Source organism: Rhyacophila brunnea, unplaced genomic scaffold (assembly GCF_057557595.1).
Source record: "Rhyacophila brunnea isolate RB1 unplaced genomic scaffold, BYU_Rbru_1.0 scaffold_5, whole genome shotgun sequence".
Lineage (NCBI taxonomy): Eukaryota > Metazoa > Arthropoda > Insecta > Trichoptera > Rhyacophilidae > Rhyacophila > Rhyacophila brunnea.
In genome coordinates, this window is record NW_028233170.1 from 36113809 (window position 1) to 36139761 (window position 25953).

The 25953-nt window shown below is 31.0% G+C and overlaps 1 protein-coding gene across 1 annotated transcript; it reads right to left on the reverse strand.

Annotated features, from left to right (window-relative positions):
• Positions 1 to 20361: 20361 nt before the first annotated feature.
• LOC147066356 (cytochrome P450 6k1-like) lies at positions 20362 to 25645 on the reverse strand. The gene is made up of 4 exons (XM_085955754.1): positions 24830 to 25645; positions 24268 to 24522; positions 23361 to 23612; positions 20362 to 20531 (listed from the first exon to the last, which is right to left on the reverse strand). Exons 1-4 carry the CDS (start codon positions 25560 to 25562, stop codon positions 20362 to 20364), a joined length of 1410 nt encoding a protein of 469 aa, XP_085811880.1. The 5' UTR covers positions 25563 to 25645.
• Positions 25646 to 25953: the final 308 nt, after the last annotated feature.

Below are 25953 nucleotides of genomic sequence, written 5' to 3' on the forward strand. Positions count from 1 at the left end.
CTAGTGGCAATTAACATAGGTTTTAATATTTGTGTGGAATAATTAAATACTCGGAACAAAAAAAGCCATTTAGCATAAATGAAAAATTAATTACGTATAGTTGTTGCAGCCTCTTAATATGGTTCTTCTATTAATGGCCCATGGTTTTCCAAAGTCGCTACTGTCCTCCTTGTGTAGACTGGAACTATCTGGGAAAAATGACTCTGACTCCAGTGCAGTGGTTCTCATGTGCGGCTACCAGAGGATTTCGCTGCGGCCACCAATATCATTTTCAGTATTTAATTAACTGGGCTAATACTAAACATAAGTTATCGTAAATGAGTCATCACCAAGTACATAAAAACCATTTTAATAATACCACGGTTGAAAAATTTTGGTTGAAGTTATACGTTGACCAAGAAACAAGCCAATTCAAAGAATTGGCAACAATTGCTTTATTAATATTGTCGATTTTTTCTACTACTGTATACTGTGAAAGATCATTCAGTGCAATGCATTTCATAAAAAACAAATATCGAAGCCAGTTGACAGATGTAAACATAAAAGCAGCAATGCGGCTCGCATTGGAGAAAAAGGAGTATTGGGGAATTTCCATTTGCATTATTTTGAAATAAATATATATGTACAAAAATGTATAAATGTCTTTTATTAAATGGGCTTGTCTATAAATAAGTTGATCCTTTTTTTTAATAAATAAAATTTAGTTAAATTTTTTCAATCACAATAAAAGTGAAATTTGGTGCGGCCACCAGACGTTTCCATTGAACTGTCAATGTCAATTGTGTGGCCACAGTTAAATTTCACGTGAGAACCACTGCTCAAGTGGCTTTATTTAAACCCACGGGTAGGAAGTAGGTTATAGAGGCTTTTTCAAATTATGTATCTATGTTCAAAAAAAAATCTTAAATGCTATGAATTACTCGTTGAATAAAAAATATGTTTTATTATGTAAATCATTTTAGTTTAAACTTATTTTTATTTACAAAGTAGCTTTTTGAAATACATTAATTTCGTAATATAACTAATATTGTATTATTAGTTGGAAAAAGAAAGGTAAGAGGTAAAAGAGGGTGAGCTAATAAAATATATTCTTGAGTGGGTGGCAATGAGCTAAACAAAATTTGGGAAATTACGATCTATGTCGACTCCCATATAATTATAATTTTTGAGAATTTACTGTTAATAATATTTTATCGATGATGTGGATGAATCAAATACTCCAACTAACAAAAAAAAACAACAACAGGTGGATTAATTAATCCAGATGCGGGATTTGAACCCGTGTTACATGGAGTTAAGCGATTGAATAGATTCCTCTGGTTACTGGTATTATCAGAGCCGGATTTACCATAGGACTATAACGCAGGGTCCGGTGTCTGAAAATAAATTGTAAAATTCATTAAAAAAACTTAAAGCAAAGCAGTCCTCCGCCTCCGCGCCGAATGATTTGAGTTACCCTATCTCCTATATGCATATATATATGATGACAAGATTTTATTGCATACTTTCCCGAAACGAAGCTGCACGGAACTGAACAATCATGCACCTGAACCATCATTAAAATAGACTCCAAAAATCAACTCCAAACAAAAAATAAGTCACCAGAATAAATATTTACAATCAATAAAAATATATCGCGTCGGTCAACCACATGACATTTGTAGGGGAATTAAATACATTGAAGAAGTCTAATATTATTTTCAATTGTAATAACGTTTACAACTTGAGCATGCGTACTGAAGATTACGACAAAGGAAATATATTATAAAAGTTTTAAGATGGTACTTCAGTGAAACGGCAAATAATTTTCAACTATAGGTGCTGGCTGGCAATCGGAGAGCGAAAGTCGAGCTGTGAACATGTCAATTTGTTTTGCGATGGTGACGGGAGAATTAATTCTTAAATCGCGTAAAGTCGACTAAAAAACGTTACCCATTTACGTGAAAAAGAAAACATGTCGATGAACATATTATTATTATTAATAATAGAACAATAAACATAGCATTAAATGGACGCACTTTTTATGACAAATTATGTTTTTTCTGCACGTGTCATTTGCACAATCTTCGCGTCGCGTAGTCACAATCATTTTAGATTGTGCCCCAGCTGAAGTATAGCCTTAAGTAAGTTTCCTAAGTAAATATAATATATATATTTTTTAATTTTGGGGTCCAAATAAGTATTAGGCCAGGACCCTGTTAAGTGTAAATCCAGCTCTGAGTATTATTGTGTAAATGTCACTGATATAGTATTATCCTTCCCGCTTTTCGATATATATCTATATTCTATATGGTCTGACTCTACTTCAATCATTTCACAACTCACATAGTGGGTGTAACGTAGCAGATAAAGTACTTATATAGAAGTCGCGATGTAGTTATCCTGAATAAACAATTTATTTTTAAATTTAATTACGTATAATTGAAAATAATAAAAGAGATAACCTAACATAATTCACTGTGCTGAACATTTAATAATAAAATGTTCAAGTTCGGTCATTTCTCCGATTAAACCGATGTTTATAACTTTTAAATTAGATTTAAAACCGCTTTCACGTAAAGCTCGCGATATTCCAACTTCGGAAACGGCGAAATAATGAGGGCGAGCTTCATAAATTATCGCTGTTACTAAATCGCAATACGAAAGTGTAAATTGAAAGCTTTGTGAAGAACATAACATTTAACACGTTTGCTACCGCCAACTCTCCATGGAATAGATAAAGCTTTAAATATTGCTTATAACTAGTAAACTAATTCTGTAACATTTTTGGTACCTAGGTAACCTCAGTATTATTACAAATATCAGTAGCAAAAACTCATTACTAAACAATTGTTAATTAATTTTTACCTTGTCTTTCAAAAACATTTACCTACTTACGAGATTTGCTTAATAAATATGTAGGTACTATAAATATACCATATTACCCGCGAGGCTTAGTAGTTTTAGCACGAAACAAGCAACAGCCGAAAAAGTGTTACAGACCTACAAACTTATCCGAAGAATGGGATGGGGGAGCCACTGTCGAAAACTACCCGATCTAGACTCGTAACTGGACAAAATCTGACATTCGAATGAAATTATCGAAATGGCGTCCTATGATGGTTTGTAGTTACATTTTTGGCCATTCTACAGATAAATTTGTAGGTCTGTACAATATTGCTGGTGTAAGTACTGTTGCTGATAGCAACCGTAACAACAACCACAGTAGTCGTGCCTAGTTCCTGTGCATTTTGACGTGTTCAGGATTAAATTATTCCACTATTTAATGTCATCATTATCAACGTCATTAGGGGTCGATCCATTGCTGGATGAAAGCTTCCTAGTTCTTACCAATTTTCTCGGCCCTTAGTTTTTTGATCCAGTGGATTTTAAGGCGATTTTGTGGTGTGTTCCAGATGGTCCACTCGCCGAGCTAAATGTTCATCAAGTTTGACGTTTATCACATCGCGTACTTTTGTCTGCATTTTTATCCATTGGTTTATTTTGTGATCTTTCCGTGGTGTACCTAACATGCAGCTTTCCTGTCGTGTTGTGCTATTATACATTTGCTTTCTAAGATATAGGTACGTAATTGTCGACACGTTCCATTTACAATTCTCACTGCAATAAGGTTGAAATTCAATTTTGCAAGAGTGTCAAAATATAAGTTATCCAGTTGTATAATTAAATGGCGATTTGAATTGAATTGAGACTTGAAAGCGTCAGATATTTGCTGTATAAGTCTCGATCTCGTAAACAGTTTGTTTTTGCGAACGCCGAATTTTAAATTAATTTTTAATTTTATTCCATTCTCCCCTGCGGTGTGATTTTTAATCTGTTTCAATTTGGAAGCCTTTGTGCCCACTGGCAACCCTTGTGTAATTTATTTATCTTTAATTATATACCTTTCAACCAATTATATTTCTTTGTTATTCGAGAAGTCGGTTGTTTTGCCGGCGCGGGGTATTTTTTTATGTCGCCCCTTTCCACTCGACGCCAATGCCCGAGGACAAATTTAATATACAAACAAAACGGTGCGAGCGAGACGGCGATGCAAAATTTTGCATATTTTTATCAATTAGAACGGGAAGGAAAATTCACAGTCGGGTGTTGCGCTACAAATTTGAAATCCACGAATGAAAGGTTTTAAATTTTTCGCTTGAGTTAATTTATCTTTTTCGCATTATCAATTTCATATTTTTTTTCATGGACATAATGTCAGCGTGAAATAATTCATTTGTTTGATGAGTCATGTTAAGAAGGTCAACTTTGAAATAATTACAAACATTTTCAATTATGACAACCTTCAAAAACTCAGACAGCTCGACTTTATTGTTACAGATATTATATTTTTTTCAATTAAATGTTGCTTTTTTATTTAATGTTTTGTTGCTCAAATATTACATGCTAATACTAGTCATATTTTGGTTATGACGTTTAATATGTACATAATATTTAACACACATTTTTTAATTTTCCTTTCTTAACTTCTATGCATATGATATGTTGAATCTTTGTTAACCAGGTAGATTGTAGATTTGTTTGTTTTTTTCTCAAAATAATGTACCTACTATAATAATCTATACGTACTACCTATATCATAAGATGCATCCTTTACCTCCATAAGTAGGTACCGCATATGCATATTGAAAACGGTTAAACACGCTTAAAAGTTTAGATTCGTAAAATATACTAAGGTTTCAGATTTACCCTTCTAATTGCGGTGTTTTTTGTTCAAATATTATTAACGAGTAATATCTTTATGCTATATGTTATGTGGTGATCATTTTGAATGAGTAATTTACAATCTTTACTAAATGTAAAACAATGCAATATAATTTTGAATTTGGGAATGTATGTATATTTTTTAGAAAAAAATCTTTATTTATGTAGCATAATATTATGTATATTATGTAAAACAATATGTTAACAATAAGAAACTGTAGAGGTTTATCAAAACGGGGTTGTCGTAACGTAAGGACGACCCCGGTTCTGGAACGATAAGAAAAAATGGAAATACTACAAAAACATAATTGTTTATTATTTATTTAATACCATGTCTGCATTAAATATATTATTTATAAATACCATTATTGATTTAACAAAATTTATCTGATTAATTTGACTGGAATACTTAGTTATTTGATCCACTCTGTAAGCTCCAGCATCAATGCAGAGCAAGCACAATATGGTCGCACAATAATTTTAAACCAGTCCGTCACCATGCCCCACATCTCTTTTCATGCCAGGTCTGCAGCGTCTAGATCACTCCGAATATGTTGATTTTAGATTGACTAGTTAAACGCAACTTCCAAATTTAAAAATCGAAAGGAAAAAAAATAATGAAAGGTAACGTAGTTTCAATAATTTAACTGTATGAATACCGACCATTAAAATTTAACAACTCCCAAAATGTCCACGAATATATTTTTTATTACATTCGTAAATGTGACCGTGAAGATCGGAATGGGCGATCCGTCGAACCGATAAAATTAATATTACAACATGAACACTCTTAATAAAATAGAATACAGTAAAGAAACTGTACCATGTATCCAATATATTATATATCTTAAGATTTAACTAAATGTTTTTTTTTCAGTAGCGTAACCGCAACTGTTTGATACATACCTAAGAAGTATTCTCCATGATACACTGAAAATAAAAATGATATTTCATAATGGTCAATGATTTCGAAAAAAGAAGTCAATCATCAACATACTTCAGATCAAAAGCAGGCTCTCCTTGGTATGGCTGCGTCAGACTTGTTGATGATAATTTATAGTCAATCCCGGTTGAAGATTACCTGGGATGCAGGATATACCTATCATAATTTTTAAAAAGCAACCACTATCCCGAAATTTAGAAAATCCTCATAGCTACAGAAATCATCAATGAGATTCAAGAAATTGTTTCAAGTCAAACATAACAAAGTGAAATTGAAACGAAAAAAGAAAGCTGCAATTGTAAGATAAAAAAAGCTCTCGACTTAAATTTCCTGATGAAAGCTTATTTTATCAATGATTTTTTTATTCTTGGTAAGTCAAGAAATCGCAATCTCTAATTATGACTGATATTTTAGTCTAAAATAATATAGAATCACATAGGTAGCTAGTGGTAGTTTTGTTTCAGAAAATGTAATTATTAAAAAAAATGGCAACCTAGTTGGGAAACAGTGATATCAAGAATGTTCTAAACAGCATTTTTAATGTGTATTTAATTACAACCCCCCATAAAATAAAACAAATTAAACTATGACACTCACCCAACAGAATCAGTCAAGACATATGGTCATATTCCTTACATTTTACCATTCGTGATACACACGCACTGACGGGAACCCCCGTCGGCATAAAATATGTGCAATTTAAATTTGTGTGGCGCTATCACCTGAAGTGATCGCATTTTAAGCGGCAGGAGGCGCGGAATGGCCAACGTGGCGAAACCAATAATGTCAACTGAATATTTCAAATGTTGCCATCACGCATAAAAATTAAATAAACTGCTGAGACGCCATTTACCCAATACCCTCTCCGCTCGTTTAGAATGACATGATTTTTCTGGTCGCAAGATAAAATGAATCTAAATGGGAATCTAAGAAACCCAAGAAATTGAATAACTACACATACCTATGCTAAACAGGGTCTTAATAATTTCTAACACTACCTTTATTAAACAATGGTGATTCTTGTTTATACTTATGTATATTTTGGTATTATAAATTATTTTCTACTATCAAGAAAAGCCGATTTATGATTCTCTCAAATATTTTAATGATCTATTTTTAACCTATTATTAATTATCTACCACATATATTATGAAACATATTTAATAGGACACGTGTTTCGTTGAAAACAGCATCACATTACCTGAGTGATAAATTCACATAATTTAATAATGGCACGGTAGGTTGATGCAAAAAATACATTTTTGCATACACATAATATTTCGACAAATAATAATTTAATTATATTTTCAGAACCTGTAATCTCTAGAGAACGCGTCACTAAGTGGTGGATGGGGGGAATTTTCACAGAGAAGCAGGTTGGGAGAAATACAATATCTACCTATCGCGGACTTACAGGTACCGTTGCCTTGCTGTAGGTTATGAATCAAATAATAATTTATTATTTATTTACATTATATGGTGAACTTTACTAAAAAATACAAATTCAGATTTTTGTTTGTAGTCAGAGTGTGGACCTCATAGGTTGAGCAAGTGGCTAATATCCATTTCTCGTAAAAACAAAAATCTCTTAATATAAACCTCCACTCTGTAGACATATTATGATTTTATAATGATCGGACAATGTAAAGAATACGTAAATACAACAACTATAAAGTGGTTACATAAAAGTACGCCGAATTAACTAAGTACCTACCAATATCCTATTTTAAGAATTTGTAAAACAACGTTGATCTAAACATTCTAAACTCACCTCAAGTATGTGGAATATTTATAGGGATTCGGTTGAACATTGTTTTGCTCGCCCAAGTGGCATTACCATTGGCAAGATAGTTTTGCACCTTATGAGAACAAATAACTTTGATGTTTCCGATTTTTAAAATAGTTATTAGGGACACATAAGATGAACACTATAAAGAATGGCAGAGTTTACTTTTACACCTCGTTCATGTCGGAAAAGGGTATTAGTATAGAAAAATACAGATCTCTTCTTTCTTTTACACTAGGTGTATGTATAAACGTAAACAAATTTTACAGAGAATATCCATACAGCATCAGGTAAAGGAGTCTCAAGATTTTTTTCTCAACCCTCTATACTATAAGCCCGTACTTCAACTGCCCAAACAAAACACTCACCCTCAAGTCTGCTTCGAATTAAGGAATTATAAAGATTTTTTAAAACCGTAACATACGATGAAGAGAGGAGGCAGATAATGGGGAAAAGATTAATTTAATTTAATTCTTATAACAATTGATTTATCAATAGATGCATTAGTTTTTACAATCTAAGTGTAAACAATCAAGGAAACAGCTATTGCTGTATTTTTTACATACATAGAAAATGTTCTCAACCTTCATCCAACCTCCAAAATTGCCAATGTAGATATTTAGAATTTAAAACAATAAGTACCTACCTATTGCAAAGCAATTATTATGTTTTCAAATACATTTTAATTTAGTTATCCTTATCCTTACCACACAGTGTTAATTACTAATGTAAGTCAATGGGTAAGTACTTCAGGCTATATTTTAACAACATATCTTGTCTACCTATCAGTGGCAAAGATGATTATTTAGTCTACCTCCTTAGAAAATTATTTATTAATTACATATTGATAATGTATTTAAATATTAACGTAATTATTTTATATTCTATAAAAAAAATATTTAATGACATCTGTCGTAAATGTAGGAATGTATTGTAAATATATACAGAACCATCTGCCAAAGGTTAAAAAAATGACACAGCGCTACCTGCCTCTATTGTATCGGATTATTCAGTGAATAATGCTGATTTTTTTACGGACTTTACCTCACGTTATCACATCCCGTCTACCGTAATGTATGTAATACGGTAGGCTCTAAAGACGAAGCCTAAAACCTTTGCGCATAATATTATCGTCTATGATTGCAGCTTTGTCCAAAATAATTAATATTAAGATAATTTAAAAAAAACTAGGCAATTCAATCACATATAAATATAGACTGGATTTTTAAAAATAAAACATAATTTTATAAAATAATTTAAACCCATCGTTCAATTTTATATTATCAGTCAGTTATTGAAATTTCATCGAATTAGTGTGTACTTATTCATCAGCAGTAATATCATATTATCTTCCTATTTACCGTAAGTATACTTCGCAAAATATGTGCTCTTTTTCTCTGACCTCCGCAGCCTACCTCTTTCCAAAAGTCACCCTTGGCCATTGCTACCTACTAAATATAAATGTGTTGTGACTAAAAATATTGTTGAAGTTATGGAGATAACTTTCTTTATTAACAACGACAAAAAGAAAGTGGTAACAAAACATGTACGACAAGAAGTTATTAAAACTATGAATATAAATTATTTCCATTATTGCTACTCCCGTAGCACAAAACCAACAATAACATCATGGGCCAGAGCAGAGCAAGTACACAACCACAGCTCCTTGGAATATTAAAGATTGTTTCTTGAGATAGACTCCATGTTACATGGCAGCCAGACTTCCTCGAGGGCAATTAAATAAGTTATTATCCAAGACATGTCCGTCTCACCCCGTGACTTTAGCCATCACGCTGGGTTTCAACTTGTTAGATTAAACAAACTAATAATAAGTCCTTCTCTTGTTTCTCGCTCTTTCGTTTCCCGCTTTTATTGTGGCGGTGCTTGAACAAGTTGCGATATTATTATTTTTAACTTTGCAAAGTTTACAATAAGTCAGTTTGAATGAAGGAAACACTAATGTTTAGACTACGTTGAAAATAATTGTCACGTAAAACATAGTGAAGATACTACATAATAATATTGAGTGTATGCAGACGCGAACATAAGGATTTCGGGTCCAGTTACTTAGGTTTATTTTGTTAATGTTGTATTTTCCGTATGTTGCGTGAGTCGATACTTTGTTGGCAATCTACAATAATTTACATAATAATCCAATCAAACCGAACTTTTTTCTTTAAATATCACTTGTAAGCTCATCAAGACTTTGTACCGTACAATTTATTTGTAATCTACGAACTAAATTGGCCCTCATTGTAATATTCTTACTAAGTTATTATAATAGATGACTTGCAGAAATTTCGACGCATCAAATATGAGACTTGTATGTAATTATTGTTATACACGTAGCGTAGTGTAAGAATAGTAGACTATTATAAATACGAAGAAATCATTAAGGAAGATATTCCTTGACTAATTGAAAACTTTATAATAACCCGAGGAAAATTGTTGAGAGACAAGCGATAAAATGTTTTAAATTAATTGTATATTATTACTTCTTAAATATGGATATTATTATAAAAGCTCTTCAGTAAGGCGTTTAATATGGAATATTATTATAACTAAACGTAGTAGGTATCTACGAATTTTTTTTATTTAATGCAGTGTAATCAAACAATTTAGACTACACTCTGAGGTATTCACATGAAATTTGGTATGACAATACTTAATAACGATTATAGAACATATTTAGTTTGATAAAACTCGTTCATTAATAAGCATTGAACAAAAAATATTCTATACTTTGGAAGTATTAAAACATGTCTCCTTAAACAAGATGACGGCCAGATTCTTATTGAATAAAAACACTTGTTTTACGCCTCTAACATTTCGCATGGCGAATTTAAAAGAACGAAATAATATGTGATATAAATAAGACAACAATAGTTAAACGTGTAGTTAATGTAATCAGTAGTATTAGAATTAGTAGGTAACACTTTCTCCAGCGTCACTTTTATATATTTCTATGTAGAAGAAAGCCAATCTCTAAAAATTATTATCGTCTTGCAAAAATATTTTAAAATCCTATTACTAAAACTATTTTTTATTACCTTTGACAACGGTGAAATATTTTTCAAATTTAGATTAAATATCTAAGATCTAGGTAGTCTAAACTAAACCCATTTATGGAGTATAAAGAATAATATCAGTTGTTTAAGCTACGGGCTTAATCCTACGGCCCGTTCAAATCCACCTGTTGTATTTTAATCAACGTAATATTATGTTATCATCCAGCGCATTTCCCCAATATATATATATATATATATATATATATATATATATAATATACATGTACAAAGATAATTAATTGCACACGATAAAAGATAATGTTTCGTTATCCACAGAGAAAACTGCATTAATATAAATTTGGTCTCTATGGTAAGTTAAGGTGATTCATCAGTGAAACGGCAAATAATTTTCAACCATAGGCGCGACGAAATTTTGCACTCGCTCCCATTCGGAGAGAGAATGTAGAGCTGGAAACACGTCATTTTGCTTCGTGATGGCAACGGCCGTAATAATTCTTAAATCGTGTAAAGGTGACTTAAAACGTTACCCATTTACTTTAAAAAGAAAACATGTCAAGTAATATATTATTATTGCTACTGATAAAACAATAAACAGAACATTAAATGGACACATGTTAGATTTATAAGACAAATTATATTTGGTTTGACATGCCTCATTTGCACCCGCGACCCGCGATCCACGCATCGCCTAGCGACGATCTTTTTAGACCGTGTCTCAACTAAGGTATGGCCTTAAGTATTTCACTTTTTTGAATGGGAGGACCTCAGAGAATTTTCAAAGGACCACTAACTGGCTGTCTGAATGTATGGCTGAGATGTAATAATTAATATACAAGTGGATTTATCGTAATAATATATTTCTAGCTTACTGTCTATAAACAAAAATGTTAAGAAATATTAATTTAAGTTTGTAGTAAATAAGCTAATATTAAAACGTTATATAGTTTTGTAATAGATAATATTAAAAAATTACAACTGGAAAATTAAATACCCGCAAGAAGGTGGCATGTTGTACATATTTACTTGTTTTGCTAGCTTTTGTAAATTTTTGCATGACATTGGAGATGAGCTTCCGAAACCAGAGAGTTTCGCTAAATCTTAGTTGGGAAGCATTTCTTGTATTTATTATAATAATATAGTTTGATACTAATATATACTAGGAATAAAAAAAATATAAAGTTTAGACTGCTGATAGATAAAAATAGTACTTATGTTAATAATATTGTGAGACGCAGAATTTATCATTCACGATATTAGTGATTAAATCTGTCAAATTGACAAAAATCACAATTTGGCTAATCTCGAAACAAATTGTATGCCGTTTACATCACTTTTGTGTGTTATTGTATACTAAAACAATAAACATACAGTACCTACTAATGCGGATAAAGAACTCGCCTGAATACAACCAAAAGCTTTATTTTGGCAAAGGAAATAATTTTTTTCGCAGTATTTTTTTTTCACTTGGCGAGCGTGAGAATTAAATGAGTTTACAATTTATAAAGCAATAAACACAATCTTAAGCGCATTATTTCCTACACTACACGGTGTTTCTGAACGACCATCTACTTTATAAAAAAGTGTGCGTGTCATTACATTACATAATATTTTCAATGTTGAGTTTACTCATTAGTAACACGTATCCTATGTATAATAAAAGTGTTTGAAAAAAGTGGGAACAGTAAGAATAAGATTATCACTATATATATTGTGAAGTTAATAAAAATCTGTTGCCTTTCAAGATTATTGGTTAAAATTAATTAAAATACATTTATTGCAGAGGAATGATAGATAGAAAGAAAAAAAATAAAACAAACTATTTTATAGTATTACAATTATTACAAACTGAATTGTATTACTGTATAAAATTATATAATACAAGCTTATTTTTACAACGTTTTTATTAGGTCGTATTCTTATTTGTACGGTACAAATCTTGCAATCGATTTTTAATTAACTTCCCGACTAGATAGACATTTGAAACTTTTAGAATATATCAGAACACGATGCCAATGCATTTTTTAATACTTTTAGCCATCTTTAAGTAGAATTAAATTCATTTTCAGTTAATTCTGTTTTGTATGAAAAGTTATTTCGGAAAAAATCCGTAATCCAATCCACTAATATTGGTTGCTAGGAAATTATTAATATATACGTGCGTTATTATGGAAATCAATATGAGTGTCAAAATGACATTTCAGTATTATTTCTATCAAATATATTTTTTTGATCGTTTAAGCTAATCAAGTCAAGTTTATATGATTCAACAGAAAACTTAAAAACGGTGTATATAAAAAGTTCTTTTTACCTTGTAATTATTAATACTAATAATAAAATTAAATTAAATCATCATAAGTACATCTTAGAAACAATAATAGATTATTTCTTTTGTTAAATGAATAATTCTCAAGATTTTTGAATAAGTATACCATTATTTATTGAACATACCTACATAATTTGAAAACACCTCAGATATATATTATAAACACACTATTTTATGATCCAAGAAAAAAATACGACGCCCGGCAGCACTTGAACCCGTATCCATTAAGATTCGTGCCAATGTGAATTATTATAAAGATGAAAATCATAAGGTAATACTAAAAACCACCACTGTCTGAAACTTCATTATACCTATTCAGATATAGGTAGGGCATAATATTATACAAAACAAACCATGGCAGTTGCTATTTATTAGATGGGTAATGCAAATAAATGGTTATAATAATAGGTGTTTGTATTAGTATAATTAACGCTTATTTATTCGACATATAACACGAAGAATGTATTGTGTAATTTTACACAATGGAAAATATAATTTACTTTAACTCCTAATGCAATGAAAGATTGACGGCTGCAGAGGCATGTGAAGTAAGAGAATATTACCTACTATCTATACTCATGAGTCATTCCCAAAACAAGGCTATACTTCAGTTGAGGCGTGGTCTAAAAAGATCATGGCTAGGCGATGCGCGGATTGTGCAAATGACGCGTGCCGAACGAAATATAATTTGTCATAAAAATCCAACATGCGTCTATTTAATGTTATGTTTATTGTTATATTACTAATAATAATAGTATATTCATGGGCATGTTTTCTTTTTTAAGTACATACGTAAAGTTTTTTAGTCATCTTTACACGATTTAAGAATATTTTCATCCGACGCCATGACAAAACAAATCGACGTACGGATACCTAGACTGTCGGTCTCCGATTGGTGACTAGTGAGAAATTTCGTCGCACCTACTGTTGAAAATTATTTGCCGTTTCACTGAAGTACGCTCTTTAACGATTACTCAAGATCGAATGTGGTACGAGGCGGGTTTGGTTGGTGGAAAAATGTTGAATCAGTCAAAGATAGGGAAATGTACTCCATTTTGGATGCCGACTCTTTATAATAGACGGTACCAAAAGAAGGAGCCTGTAATGTATGGCGAAATTGCGAAAATATGTCAAAACGGTGAGACGGGAAGTCTGTAGAAAATCACAACATTACATGATAGAAAAACTTCATAGCAAACACACTACACTCAGCGAGACTTTTACCAGGAACTGAGATTGTTCATAGCGATCGCAATACCTGATAAGGTGCGCAATAATTAACAAAGCACAGGGGTTGCACAAAGTAAACCAGGCCTTTCTTACCCGCCTCATTGATAAATTTAATATAAAACCACTGGGGTATTTAATAATTAAGGATATATTTACCCGTAAGACAAAACGGAGGGCTGTTTTCTTTAAGATTTAATGAATGGAAGGGGTTTTTGAGAAATTTAATAATATGAGCGAAAACGCAAAAAGAGACAAAGGTATTTGATATTGTTTTCAACATAACATTATTATAATTTATGATGGGATAAAGAGATAAATTAATAATGGGTTAATTTTTTTTTTGTCAAAACAAATGAAAAATGTAAATACACAGTACCTACATACCAACAATAAAATTATAAGTACTTTTAGAAATGAGCCTTTTTATTCCCATGCAAAATAGAATAAATCTTATAATAGTTACCTACTTAATATAAAAGTATTTCAATAAGATAAAACTTCTAATTTAATAATTTAAATGATTTATAAATTAATCCAATCTTATATATTGGTTATTTTTAATGTGTTAAGGCGATGTCTTTACCTACCAGAGGCACCTAGAGGAAAAATACGAAGCTTGCAATTTGAGACACTTTTTTGATAATTTACAATTTCAACTATTAATTAATAAATATGTATCTGAACACATTAAAAAGGAAAATATTTTTTTTATTTTAAGTCAAAATAAATGTGAATTTGTCAAAGGTCATATTTATTATTAAAATTTAGTTTATTAAGTTTTTTATTTTGTACATAAGAGATTTTTGACTAATTCATATGGTTAATATTTTATATAATATTTATTTAAAAAAAACATCGAGTTTTATAAAAATATAAATACTTAACTTGAAATCCTTTTTATATATGTTTTTATTAAAGTATTAATACAATGTCTTCCCTGTAACTATATTTATTACTTATTTATGATGAGAAATAATATTTATATTTACTCTTAAATATAGAATACAATATAAAATTATTGTTGCGTCACTTATTTTTAATGTTGACTATATTTTCTCGTACCTAATGGATTCTAAAAAAACTATTTTCTTTATTCTCACTCCCTTTTATTTCCGCTGGCATTGCACAGTGTATAATTAAAACAGCGGTTTTATCATAGAGCTCCATCTACCGGTTATAAAACTGCTAGGCCAGAATAATATCCATTGAAAAATGACCAACAATTAGAACAAAGGAATGGTACAAACGGCCGTTTCAATAGGCAGAAAAAAGTAAATATTGCGGACGGTCCCGCGATTTTCAAAGAGCTGGCCGAGAAATGTTCCGGAAGCATTTTGTCTGTCAGAGGCGATCGAACGAGCTGTTTTAGTTTTAACAACTCGTGAGGAACAACAAACTAGACAACTAGTAATATTGAGACATACAATGCATTTTGAAATAAATACTACTAAATGCAAACTCAAATGCTCAGATGTTAGAGTATACGCTTTATAACTTTGCACTTTTTTGTATTTTTTACTACACTGATACGCCTATTTGCCTGATTACCTCGCATAAAATTATATCAAATAATAGTTATTCACATGTATTATTATACCACGCGGATTAAGCGTTGGCCTATAGCGTCGTGGGTCCCAGGATAGAATCCTGGGTTTGGCAAGTACACATATTGTTTTTCAATTTGTGTATGAGTCCAGACTATGGACCTAATAGGATGAGCAAGTGGCTGACATCCATTTCTCGTAAAAACAAAATCTGTTAATACAAACCTCTACTCTATGGAGACCCATATGATCTTATTAAGATCGGACATGTTCGGAATTAATATATATGTAGTACATAATAAATAAATAAATGTTTTTTGATAATATAATAGATATAGGTATCATTGTCATCCTAGAGCCAGAGTGCAAAGTTATGAAGTAGCCAATCTACATATCTATAAGTTTTAAAAGAACTCACTTCATATGGAGATTAATATATAGTACCTTCCTACTTGAGTTATTTTCTTATAATAAGATCAATCTTGAAACCGGAGCGCTTGACTATTTTCCAAAAATATTTAAACGTGTTCAATTTTTTTGTTATATTATACCTACGTGTATAATAATATATAGAAGTGGCGAAGACTCCATACTAGGCGATTATTTAAAGCCTACCTTCTTAAGAAAAATTTTTTTTAATTGCATATTGACATATTTATATACTTAATCACTTCATTATTTTATGTTATATAAAAATAATTTATTTTGCCAACGAGAGATGTCGTATATGTAGGAATGTATTACAGTATTATACAGGTTACAAAACAACTGCAAAGGTATTAAAAAATATACCTCAGCGCGCCGTAAATAAATAATAAACGCCGCGACGTCTCGACGTAAATAAATCTCCGATTATGTGTGAAATAATTCTGAATTTTTTTCGTATGGACTTTACATCTCGTAACCTCAGCAAGTCTGCTGATTTGTACGAAATAAGGTAAGCTCCTATCGCAGAGCCTAAAACATTCGCGCATAATAATGTTGTCACGACTGCGCACTTTATCCAAAATCATTCATAATATTAGATAATTAAAAAAATAATTTCAACGGCGTTTAATCGAATATTAATAAATAAGTAAGTATAGATTGTTTTTATAAATAAAAATAAATTTTATCTAATGATTTTTGATGGGTATACATGCTTTGAAAAATACGTAATTTAAACACATCGCTCAATTTTATGTCTTCAATGAGTTTTTGAAGTTTCATTGAATTAGTGTGTCGTTGTCATTTACTATTGTGTACCTATTCATTAATAGTAAATATCGTACTATTCTCGTAAGTATACCTGACAAGTGTGGCCTTTTTATCAGATCTCCACAGCCTACCTCTTTCCAAAAGTCACCCTTCGCCACTGATATAGTAATAGTAATATATATATATATATACATACCATGCGTTTCGTATTAAACGCCAAGATAAATTATATAATGTGAATGAATATAATATTTTCTTAATAATATTCTTGTACCAGAATGCAATTTATAAAATTTCCACGAGACGGAGTGATATTATAGTCTAGAGAATTTCATGAACCGGAGTTACGTTCCGGTACAATCCGGTTCTTTTAGAGCCCTTGTTCTAATAATAATTGATGATTGTTTAAAATTAAGTAAAGTATGTGATCGATATAAGATCACCTTGATGGTGGCCGACCTCCGCTAGGGGATGGCACAATAAGAAGAAGAAGGTATGTATCTCTAAGTATGTAATTATGCGCACAAAAATCCCTTTTCCAACATTGACATTAGATAGAAAGTGAATGTTGTTGAATATTAAACAGCTTATTATGTTATATAATATTTGAGACTAGCTTATATTATGTTGGAACCATTTCCATATAATAGGGTTTTCTTCAACACATTTGCTTTGAACGAAGGAATATTATGAAAACAAAACTCGACTGGTTTTAATTTTGAATTGGAAGCCATCCATGCTGGAACGGAGCGTTGTGTATTCCCTATTATTTAATGTTCTACATATGAGGCTTTTTACTTAGAGTTTGACGGTTGACCATCGGAAATTAAGATGTTAATTTAAGAAATGTTACTGTTACATAAAATATTTATAACATCAATGTTATTATTACACAACTGATGTAAACTGTCATTCTTTATCAAGCTAAAAGTGATGAAAACCGTGTCACCTTACTTGCGGGTTCTTATGTCGATTTTTTAACCATCAAAGTTTACAGGTGCGTGCTGAATTAAGAACGTAGCTATTGTTCAAAATACGTATTTCGTTTTCCACCATTTTATGCGTCGATAATATTATTTATTAATTCAGTTTTTGTATGTGGAGCAGGTTGAATGAATGTTTTGTGACATATTTAGGTGATGTCATTCATTACCAACCGTTAAATATGTATGATAAGTTAAAATAAAAGTGAATTCAACATCGAGAGGAAAATCGTCGAAAACAGACACACCTCGTCTTATAAGACTTGAGGAAGAAGTACATAAATAGCTATTTATTACTATGTGTGCTAAATGAGTTTCTATTTCCTACTAATTATGTATATAGTATAAGATTTTAATTGACGTGGCATGTCATGTAATGACAAAGTATGCATAATTGATCGGTACGAATCACAGAATAGATATAAATGTGAAATCCAGGCGACATAAACTAATATTTTGAAGCCAGATTCGGTTTATTACTTTATGACGATCAGGCCATAAACCGCAAGCATCACATATTGGGCTGAGTGTCCTCAAATATTATCAATATTGAATACGTGTTTACGTGACAAATTTTAATGCATATTAATAAGATACAGAGGTTACTATAAAAAGAAAAGATATTCTTTAACATGTATTTAAGTGTATCATCTTTTCCTCCAAAACTTGAAATTTTAACATTATTATAACTTCCCTTTCATTTTTGTATTCCCCGATCACTACTCATATAACTGCTGTCTCAAAAAGTGTCATCATATCATTAATTGTCACTCAACACGTTATGCAGGTAATACGGCATTTGGCATGGGATAGTTCAATTCTACTATCTCAATTAATCTGATACATAGTAGATTTGATCGGTTCTCCTTAACCTTGAAATTCACAAGTAGTTATCTACCAAATTTGAAACAGATACAATAATCCCTAAGTGAAAACTTTAGTACCTACCTATTTAGAGCTTAGTTTGTAATAATATGGCGATTGATGAAATTGATGTAAAATATGTAGTTTAGTATGTATTTAGTCGTGGCACAGTGACACAATATAAATAAAATACCAGTACGCATAATTATTATGTTGACTGCTGTTAATTATTATGGACTGTGGGAAGGGGATAGTTTGAATGCTGGAGTGGGGGGGTTATACAGGGATTAAATCTTGGCAATCAATGTTGCCATTGTTGGCAATTCAATTTTAATGTTGATAATGCGGGTGCGCGGGGCTAGCTCCGTGTTACCGCATTCACCCACTAGTACTATCGCTCTCACGGTTACGCATTGGTCTTATGATGAAGATGAGTTTATGATAGATGGTAGAAGCGGCGTTCGCTTTAGCGGTAGCGAAGGTCGAACGATAACTTCTTGATGAGTCACCCTGTATCGCGACGATCGACGTCTTGATGGGTAATAGATAAATAAGTGTTAATGACAAATATACACATATAAAAAGGTTTAAATTCGTCTTTTCTGGTTTCATATTATAGAAAAGCCTAAGTAAACAATCAGAGTACACTAATAATAAAATTACAACATTTTACTGTGATTTCCGGGGATAAATAGGCACCACATTGATCAATCAATCATGGTGGACTAATGTAGAAATAAGTGTATTGAAAAATAAAATTAAGTGGCCTATTATTAAATTTATTATTGTTTATTCGTGGAAAAGTTAAAGGTATGTAAGCATACAAATAAATAAATTATGGTTTAATTTAAATATTAATTAATCACAATTTATTGATAATAATTGAGTACATACTCAAAGGCAATAGAGCTTCTCTCCACCACTTATACTTTGACAATAACATAAAAATTATGGAATTTTTTTTAGGGGTTTTTATGTACATTGTATGTTTTATTATTATTATATTAACAGAGTGTACTGAGCCACTTTGATTATTTGTAAATTAAGAATAATAAGGTTTTTTGATCTAATTTAAAAAAAATTACTGTTGTGCACTTCAAAAATGGAGAAAACTTAACCTTTTTCATTTATCTCGGCCATCAACAATCTCACATTGACATAAAACAATACACTTATATATACCTAGTAGTCTTATGTAAAAATATGGGCATGCCTGTACAGTGGTTAGATATAATTACAGGCGGCCCTTAACTTTCGAACGTTCTACTCTCGAACAATTAGCTATTTCGTACATTTCTTAAAATTTAGATTTTTGTTGATAATGCAAAAACTGTTCGAAAAAGGGTCGTATTCAACTATCTCTTACCAAGTTTATAGAGAAAATACCCAATTGCTAATATGCCTCGTTAACTTTATTACACCCATTGATAAATAAATCTTTTAAAGTAGGTACCCATTTTGATGTTTTTTTTACATCCCTCTACTTTCAAACATTCAATATTCGAACACATTTTCAGAAACCAATACATGCGAAAGTCAAGGCCGCCTGTAGTTACCTATATTATTAATTATAATAAAAAAATACTATACTTCATTACAATGATATTATTACTATTTGATTTAATTATTTATAGTTTATTACATTGTCTTATATAATATTAGTCAGTTTAGTATTACCTTGTAAAAGTCTATATTTTAGTTACTACAATATAAATATTTAATCATGTTATTATCTAAATAAAAACGTTCATTCACTGTTTACTTGACCCTTTTCGTCAGTTTTAAGTGAACCCCCTTTTCTGCTATCATCACAAGTGATCTTGTAGCAAATTTCACTGGCACTGTTGTCTTCTTACAAACTGACAGCTCGTATTCTGACAGAATTGACACCAGACCTAATTTTGCTTGCAGCATACCAAATCTGCTACCTGAAATTCAACATAAAATACTAATTAATGACATTGCTTATATTGTGAAGTGTCTCACATCGCTTCGTGAGACATACAAGACAACAAAAGTACATTCTGTATATTCATACATAATATTAGTATGAACTATTAAGTTGGGATTTTGTTTAAGTTTTATTTTATGAAAAAGAACCTAAGTATTTTAATAAAACTAATAATTTTTATATCCAGTGAATTGAAACGTTTCCCCATTATAATTATGTACATAACTATTCATTGGCGGCTTAATCCGGAAAAAAACTAGCAGGTCAATTTTGAATATATTATTTTAATTTGCCTTTTCGTTGTATACTGAAAAGACGTATTGCAAATTGACTTTTTATACATTATAGAATAAGTGCTAGAAATTGTTATAGGTAGGTACCTACTTACCCATCAAAAAATGTCCGTTTTTCATAACGCCAACCCATCGTTAACCGAAATTGCACACAACGCATTATAATTTTTTGTAAATTAGGTCCACTTTTCTTTCTTTGCTTTTTGAAAAATCATCAATCACACGATTATAAAAATTGTCTATGCAAGAGCGGTCAGTCTATCCTGGCCTTATTGCGTAGAAAGGTTTTTATTCTTTTGAGAGTGGAAAAACATCTTTCACTTTCAACTGTTGTCATTGGTATGACGAAAATAAATTGGAGAACTTTGATCGACTCGGAAAATGTTTCGTTGAAATTATTGCTGAGTAAAAAATGTAGAAGAGAAACTGCACTATTAGCGCCATGCAAATCATCTCGTTGATAAAACACCAATAATTTATTTTTTAACTTGATTATGTTTATTTCTTCTAACAGTTTTACCAAATTTACTTGACGTGTGGGAAAATTATTTTTAAAATCAGTGTAAGTTTCTTTATTGAACAAATCGGATATAATGAGATGATCATTGGATGCGAATCGTGCTTATATTTCCATTATAATTGTATCACAGACTTCAATTGCTACTGCGTGCGTACTAACTGCTTCACAAAAATGTTATAAATTACTAAAAACCAAACGTTGTGTGTATATGCAATAACTGCACCAAAAACTCCTTACATATGATTAAAATAACCAAAGGCATTCGTCAAAACCTGTCAACGAATCCGAACCGCATACACAGTTGCGTCTTGAGACCAATTATCTAGTCAGTGTTATCATTCTGTTTCATTTAATTAGGTGAAAAAATCTTTTGTCTCACACTCGGGCATTGCCGATATTACAGTAATTCACGCACCGTTACAAGCTTCGATCTCGTATTTTGTGTTATATCGATCTCTGTCTTATGTATGAGAAACGAGAGAGAAAATTTTATAAAAATATTCAATTTGGGTCAATTTTCAGACTGCCGGCGAACACAATATTTTTGTTCGGGGAATTATCGCCCAAACAAAAAAAAGCCCAATAGACTGGGTCGACACAATATCGCGCGCCCTATAATTTCAAATCCACCGATTATTATTAATATTATTATATATGACATTGCACATATTATTAATATTATTATGTCGATTGTAAGGTATTTATTTTGGCAGGTCAATGACCGAATGACCTAAGCAGGGAGCCGCCAGTGTAACTATTGATAATTTCAATCACATAATTACTGTTAAAGGCCCAAATGCCATGTACTTAAAAGCAAAATGGTGATATCTTTGCTAGCTAAATCTGAGCAATATCTAGACTTTGTAGGAAATATGTCACTATTATGCCCTCTTTTTTATCATTATATAAATTGACATTCCATGATTAGAAAAAATATTAACACAATAAAAAGGTATTACTGTAATCTTCGTCGTTTTAAATGAATAATAATGCCTTATTTAGGGATATACGATGTCCGCAATTATAGCATGTTTTAAAACTGTTATTTTGTTAATAGGTCTATCATACTCTTAATAATTTGAATGATAACTAACATTTGGTATATAGTAATATGTATATAAAAACTTTATATTAGAGACTGCAATTGGCTCGCTCCATTTTGCGTTCTGTCCTATTAATTGCCATGATATTTTCGTAAAATTTTAAAACTATGTAGATACTACGTATTGTTGCTTGTTTTAATTAATACAATATCGTTTCATCAATTATTGACAGTTAACACCGTTAAATGAAAGTATTGTAAGCAGGTTAGGGCGTAATTGTTCATCTTTATGAAGTTTTCGAAGGTGTGATAATTTTGAATGCATCTGTACATACTTACTAGACTTGGATTCATTTTAAACAAAAAATAAATCATTTTCGTTTGACATGCAAAGTTAAAATAGTATTCCAAAAATTGAAAAATGAAATATTATGTACATTTTAAAGTATGATTATTAAAAATTCTGCTGTCTCATTATGATAAGTAAAGTGTATTAAAATGTATATAATTATTTATCTATTAGAGCTGTTAAAAATATTCATTAAATTACATGATAATAATTGATAAATCGTTATTTACTTTTATTAAAAAAATAATAACATTACATTGAGATAATAATATCTCCATGGTAATTTTTTGTTTATTTTATACAATGACCAGCACGTTTAATTTATTTTGATCCCAGCAATACGAGAACATAAAAGCAATGACTAGCAAAACATTATCAATAATAATTTTCTTTGACCTTTTCGTTAATGAAATATTCAAAACATTTTTTAATATTGTATAAATATATTATTTTATCATGATTCGTGATGATAAATGTAATGAGGTAGGTACTTGCGCGATTAAAATACGTAGTGGCGCGTTTAGAGACGCATTGATCGGTTTTGAGTCCCACTACACTTTTCAAATAAATGCATATTATATTATAAATTTAACTATATTTACCAATGCAGCTTCTGGGTCCTTCTCCAAATGGTAAGTGGGTGAAAGGATTTCTAGTTGCTTTATTTTCTGGCGTAAATCTATCTGGGTCGAATTTTTCTGGATTTGGGTAGTACTTTTCATCACTCTGAATCCCCAGAATAGGTATTATAAGTCCTGTATCCTTTTCGATCAGAATGTCAGTTTCAGGAATGACGTAGTCTTTGGTACATATTCGAAATAATAAGGGCAGAGCTGGATATTTTCTAAGAGTTTCTGAAAATGGTAAATAAAATTAACTCTATTAACTAATTAATTCTATTGTTGACTGAGATACGTTTTTAATTAATTTGGTTGGAAGATGAGTATTAAAATAATAAAATCATCTAATTGAAAAACTATTTGTATGATGATATTATACAGTACACAAATCAATGTATATTAATATATTTTGTAAGAATACAAGGAAACAATATCACAAATAATAATAACAAGATGGTACATAATCCTGAAGGTGTCGATCGATATTCCGTATTCCATATTTATTTATAATGTTACTAATAATTATAGCAAGAAATACACGTTACTCTATTAAGTAAACTTTCAAATCTACAAGTAAAACTGTACCCACATGTATATATATTATTACACGTCGGTCTCAAACGTACGAGTGATACAAATATGCTAGTTTATATCTATAGTTGAAATAAATTTTTGTGCGATGATATAATTTGGCATTATTCAATACCTATGTGATAATTTTAAACCTCTTAATAATGATAAATATTTAATAACACAAAAATAAAATCTTACTACATTAAATTTGCGTTCGTATCTTACTAATGATTTTTTTAAATGTTGGAAAACAATGAGTATTTACGATTATGATATATTATAATAGTGAATGCATATTTATAGTAATTGTACATACCATCCAGTATATTAGAAAGATACGACATCTCAGACAAAGCATCGTATGTAACTTTGTTATCATATTTCGCCAACACCTTGTCGATTTCTTCTCTCGCCCTAGTCTGGACATCTGGATTAAGGGCTAGCTCGTACATGGCAAAGCTTGAAGCGGATGAGGAGGTTTCGAAGCCAGCCAGAAAGAAGACAAATACCTGAGATGTAACCTGCATCAGCGTCAGTCTGGTGCCATCATCGCGATTTTTTTCTTTGCTCTCTGCAGAAAAAAGATATCTTTAATTTTAAAGGTTTTAAGCTTCATCGGTTATTACTTAGTAACCAGTTAGTTTTAATATGCAGAGTAGCCACATGTTGTCGTTTGCGCGGGATCAGCAGAACGCCAGAAAATATTAAAATCAATTTATCTCACAAGCTTTCTTATATCTTTCGAATTTCTCGATTACTTATGTACCATAATATATCTTAACACCATATTAATATTGACTGTGAAAGATATGTAATAAAAAATCCATAGATACCTAATATAATATTTTATATCTGCATAAAATAAGTTTCAAGCTTACCTGAATTTTCGTCGTCAATCACACCATCTTTCTTCAATTGTATCAAGAGCTGAAGAAAATCATTTCGAACTACTTTATTGTCTTCGCGATACTGTATCGTATCTCTGACAAGATTGTAGAAAAACTCTGTAACCGTTGGATCATATACACTTCTCTTGATGAATTTATTCAGCGAAGGTAGGAACATTACCACGAATGTCATCAAATTGGCGACAATATCATCTGGGTCAAAAACTTTTTTACCCATCTTTCTGAAAGCTGCATTTGGACTTTTAAAACTATTACACTCTATACCAAAAGCACAGGAGCCGATTATATCCGTGTTTAATTTTGCCATTATTTCCTTCATATCAACAATGTCATCATTAATTGTAGCTTCGGCAAGGTATTTGTTCATTTCAATTGCACATTCAGCAATTACAGCAAACATACCTTTTAGTTTACTTGTTGTGAATGTTGGAGTGAGTTTGGCTCTTAGATTTTTCCAGTTTTCACCTGTCAAACTGAACAAGTGAGCATTTATTGGGTCAATGTCCACATCGATTGCCTTGGAGTGATCAGTAAAGTGAATGAAATCTTTAACCAAGACATTCTTGATCAAATCCAGATCGTTAATGACTATTACAGGTTTTAACATCAAATACGCACCGACATATGGAAGTTGCTTAGTTTCATTGTAAATCTCACGAAATCTTTCTCCCAACATCGTTTTTCCCGTAATAACACTGCCCATATTGCCAACGAGAAACCATGGTTTCGGTCCATCAACGCCTCTCTTGGTCCAATAAGAAAACGATTTAATAGTCCATAAATAAAACACCACTGCAAATATACTTAAAAGGACATTAAAGTCCCACCACGGTGATATTAAAGACATGTTATTATTTATTTAAACCTATAGAGTAAATATTATTTAAAGAGTGTCAAATATTCCGCGCACAAGACGTCCTAACGTAATAAGATACTTTGATTGATAAAATTATTTATTTTACGACGGCAGTATATAAATGAAAAATTTATCAGCTAAATTTGAAATGTCATGCTAAGAAATTATGACGTTTCAGTGATGGTCAACATTATTTCGTAAATATAATGTTGGCGGACAATTTTAATACCATCACATT

Bases quoted from the DNA above. Each gene is read 5' to 3' on its own strand.
- LOC147066356 (XM_085955754.1), bottom strand. From the start codon at position 25,562: ATGGGCAGTGTTATTACGGGAAAAACGATGTTGGGAGAAAGATTTCGT. The intron at 24,523-24,829 runs GTAAGCTTGAAA...TTTTTTCTGCAG, and splicing joins GATTGACGACGAAAATTCAG to AGAGCAAAGAAAAAAATCGC. The intron at 23,613-24,267 runs GTATGTACAATT...TACCATTTTCAG, and splicing joins TCTTTCTAATATACTGGATG to AAACTCTTAGAAAATATCCA.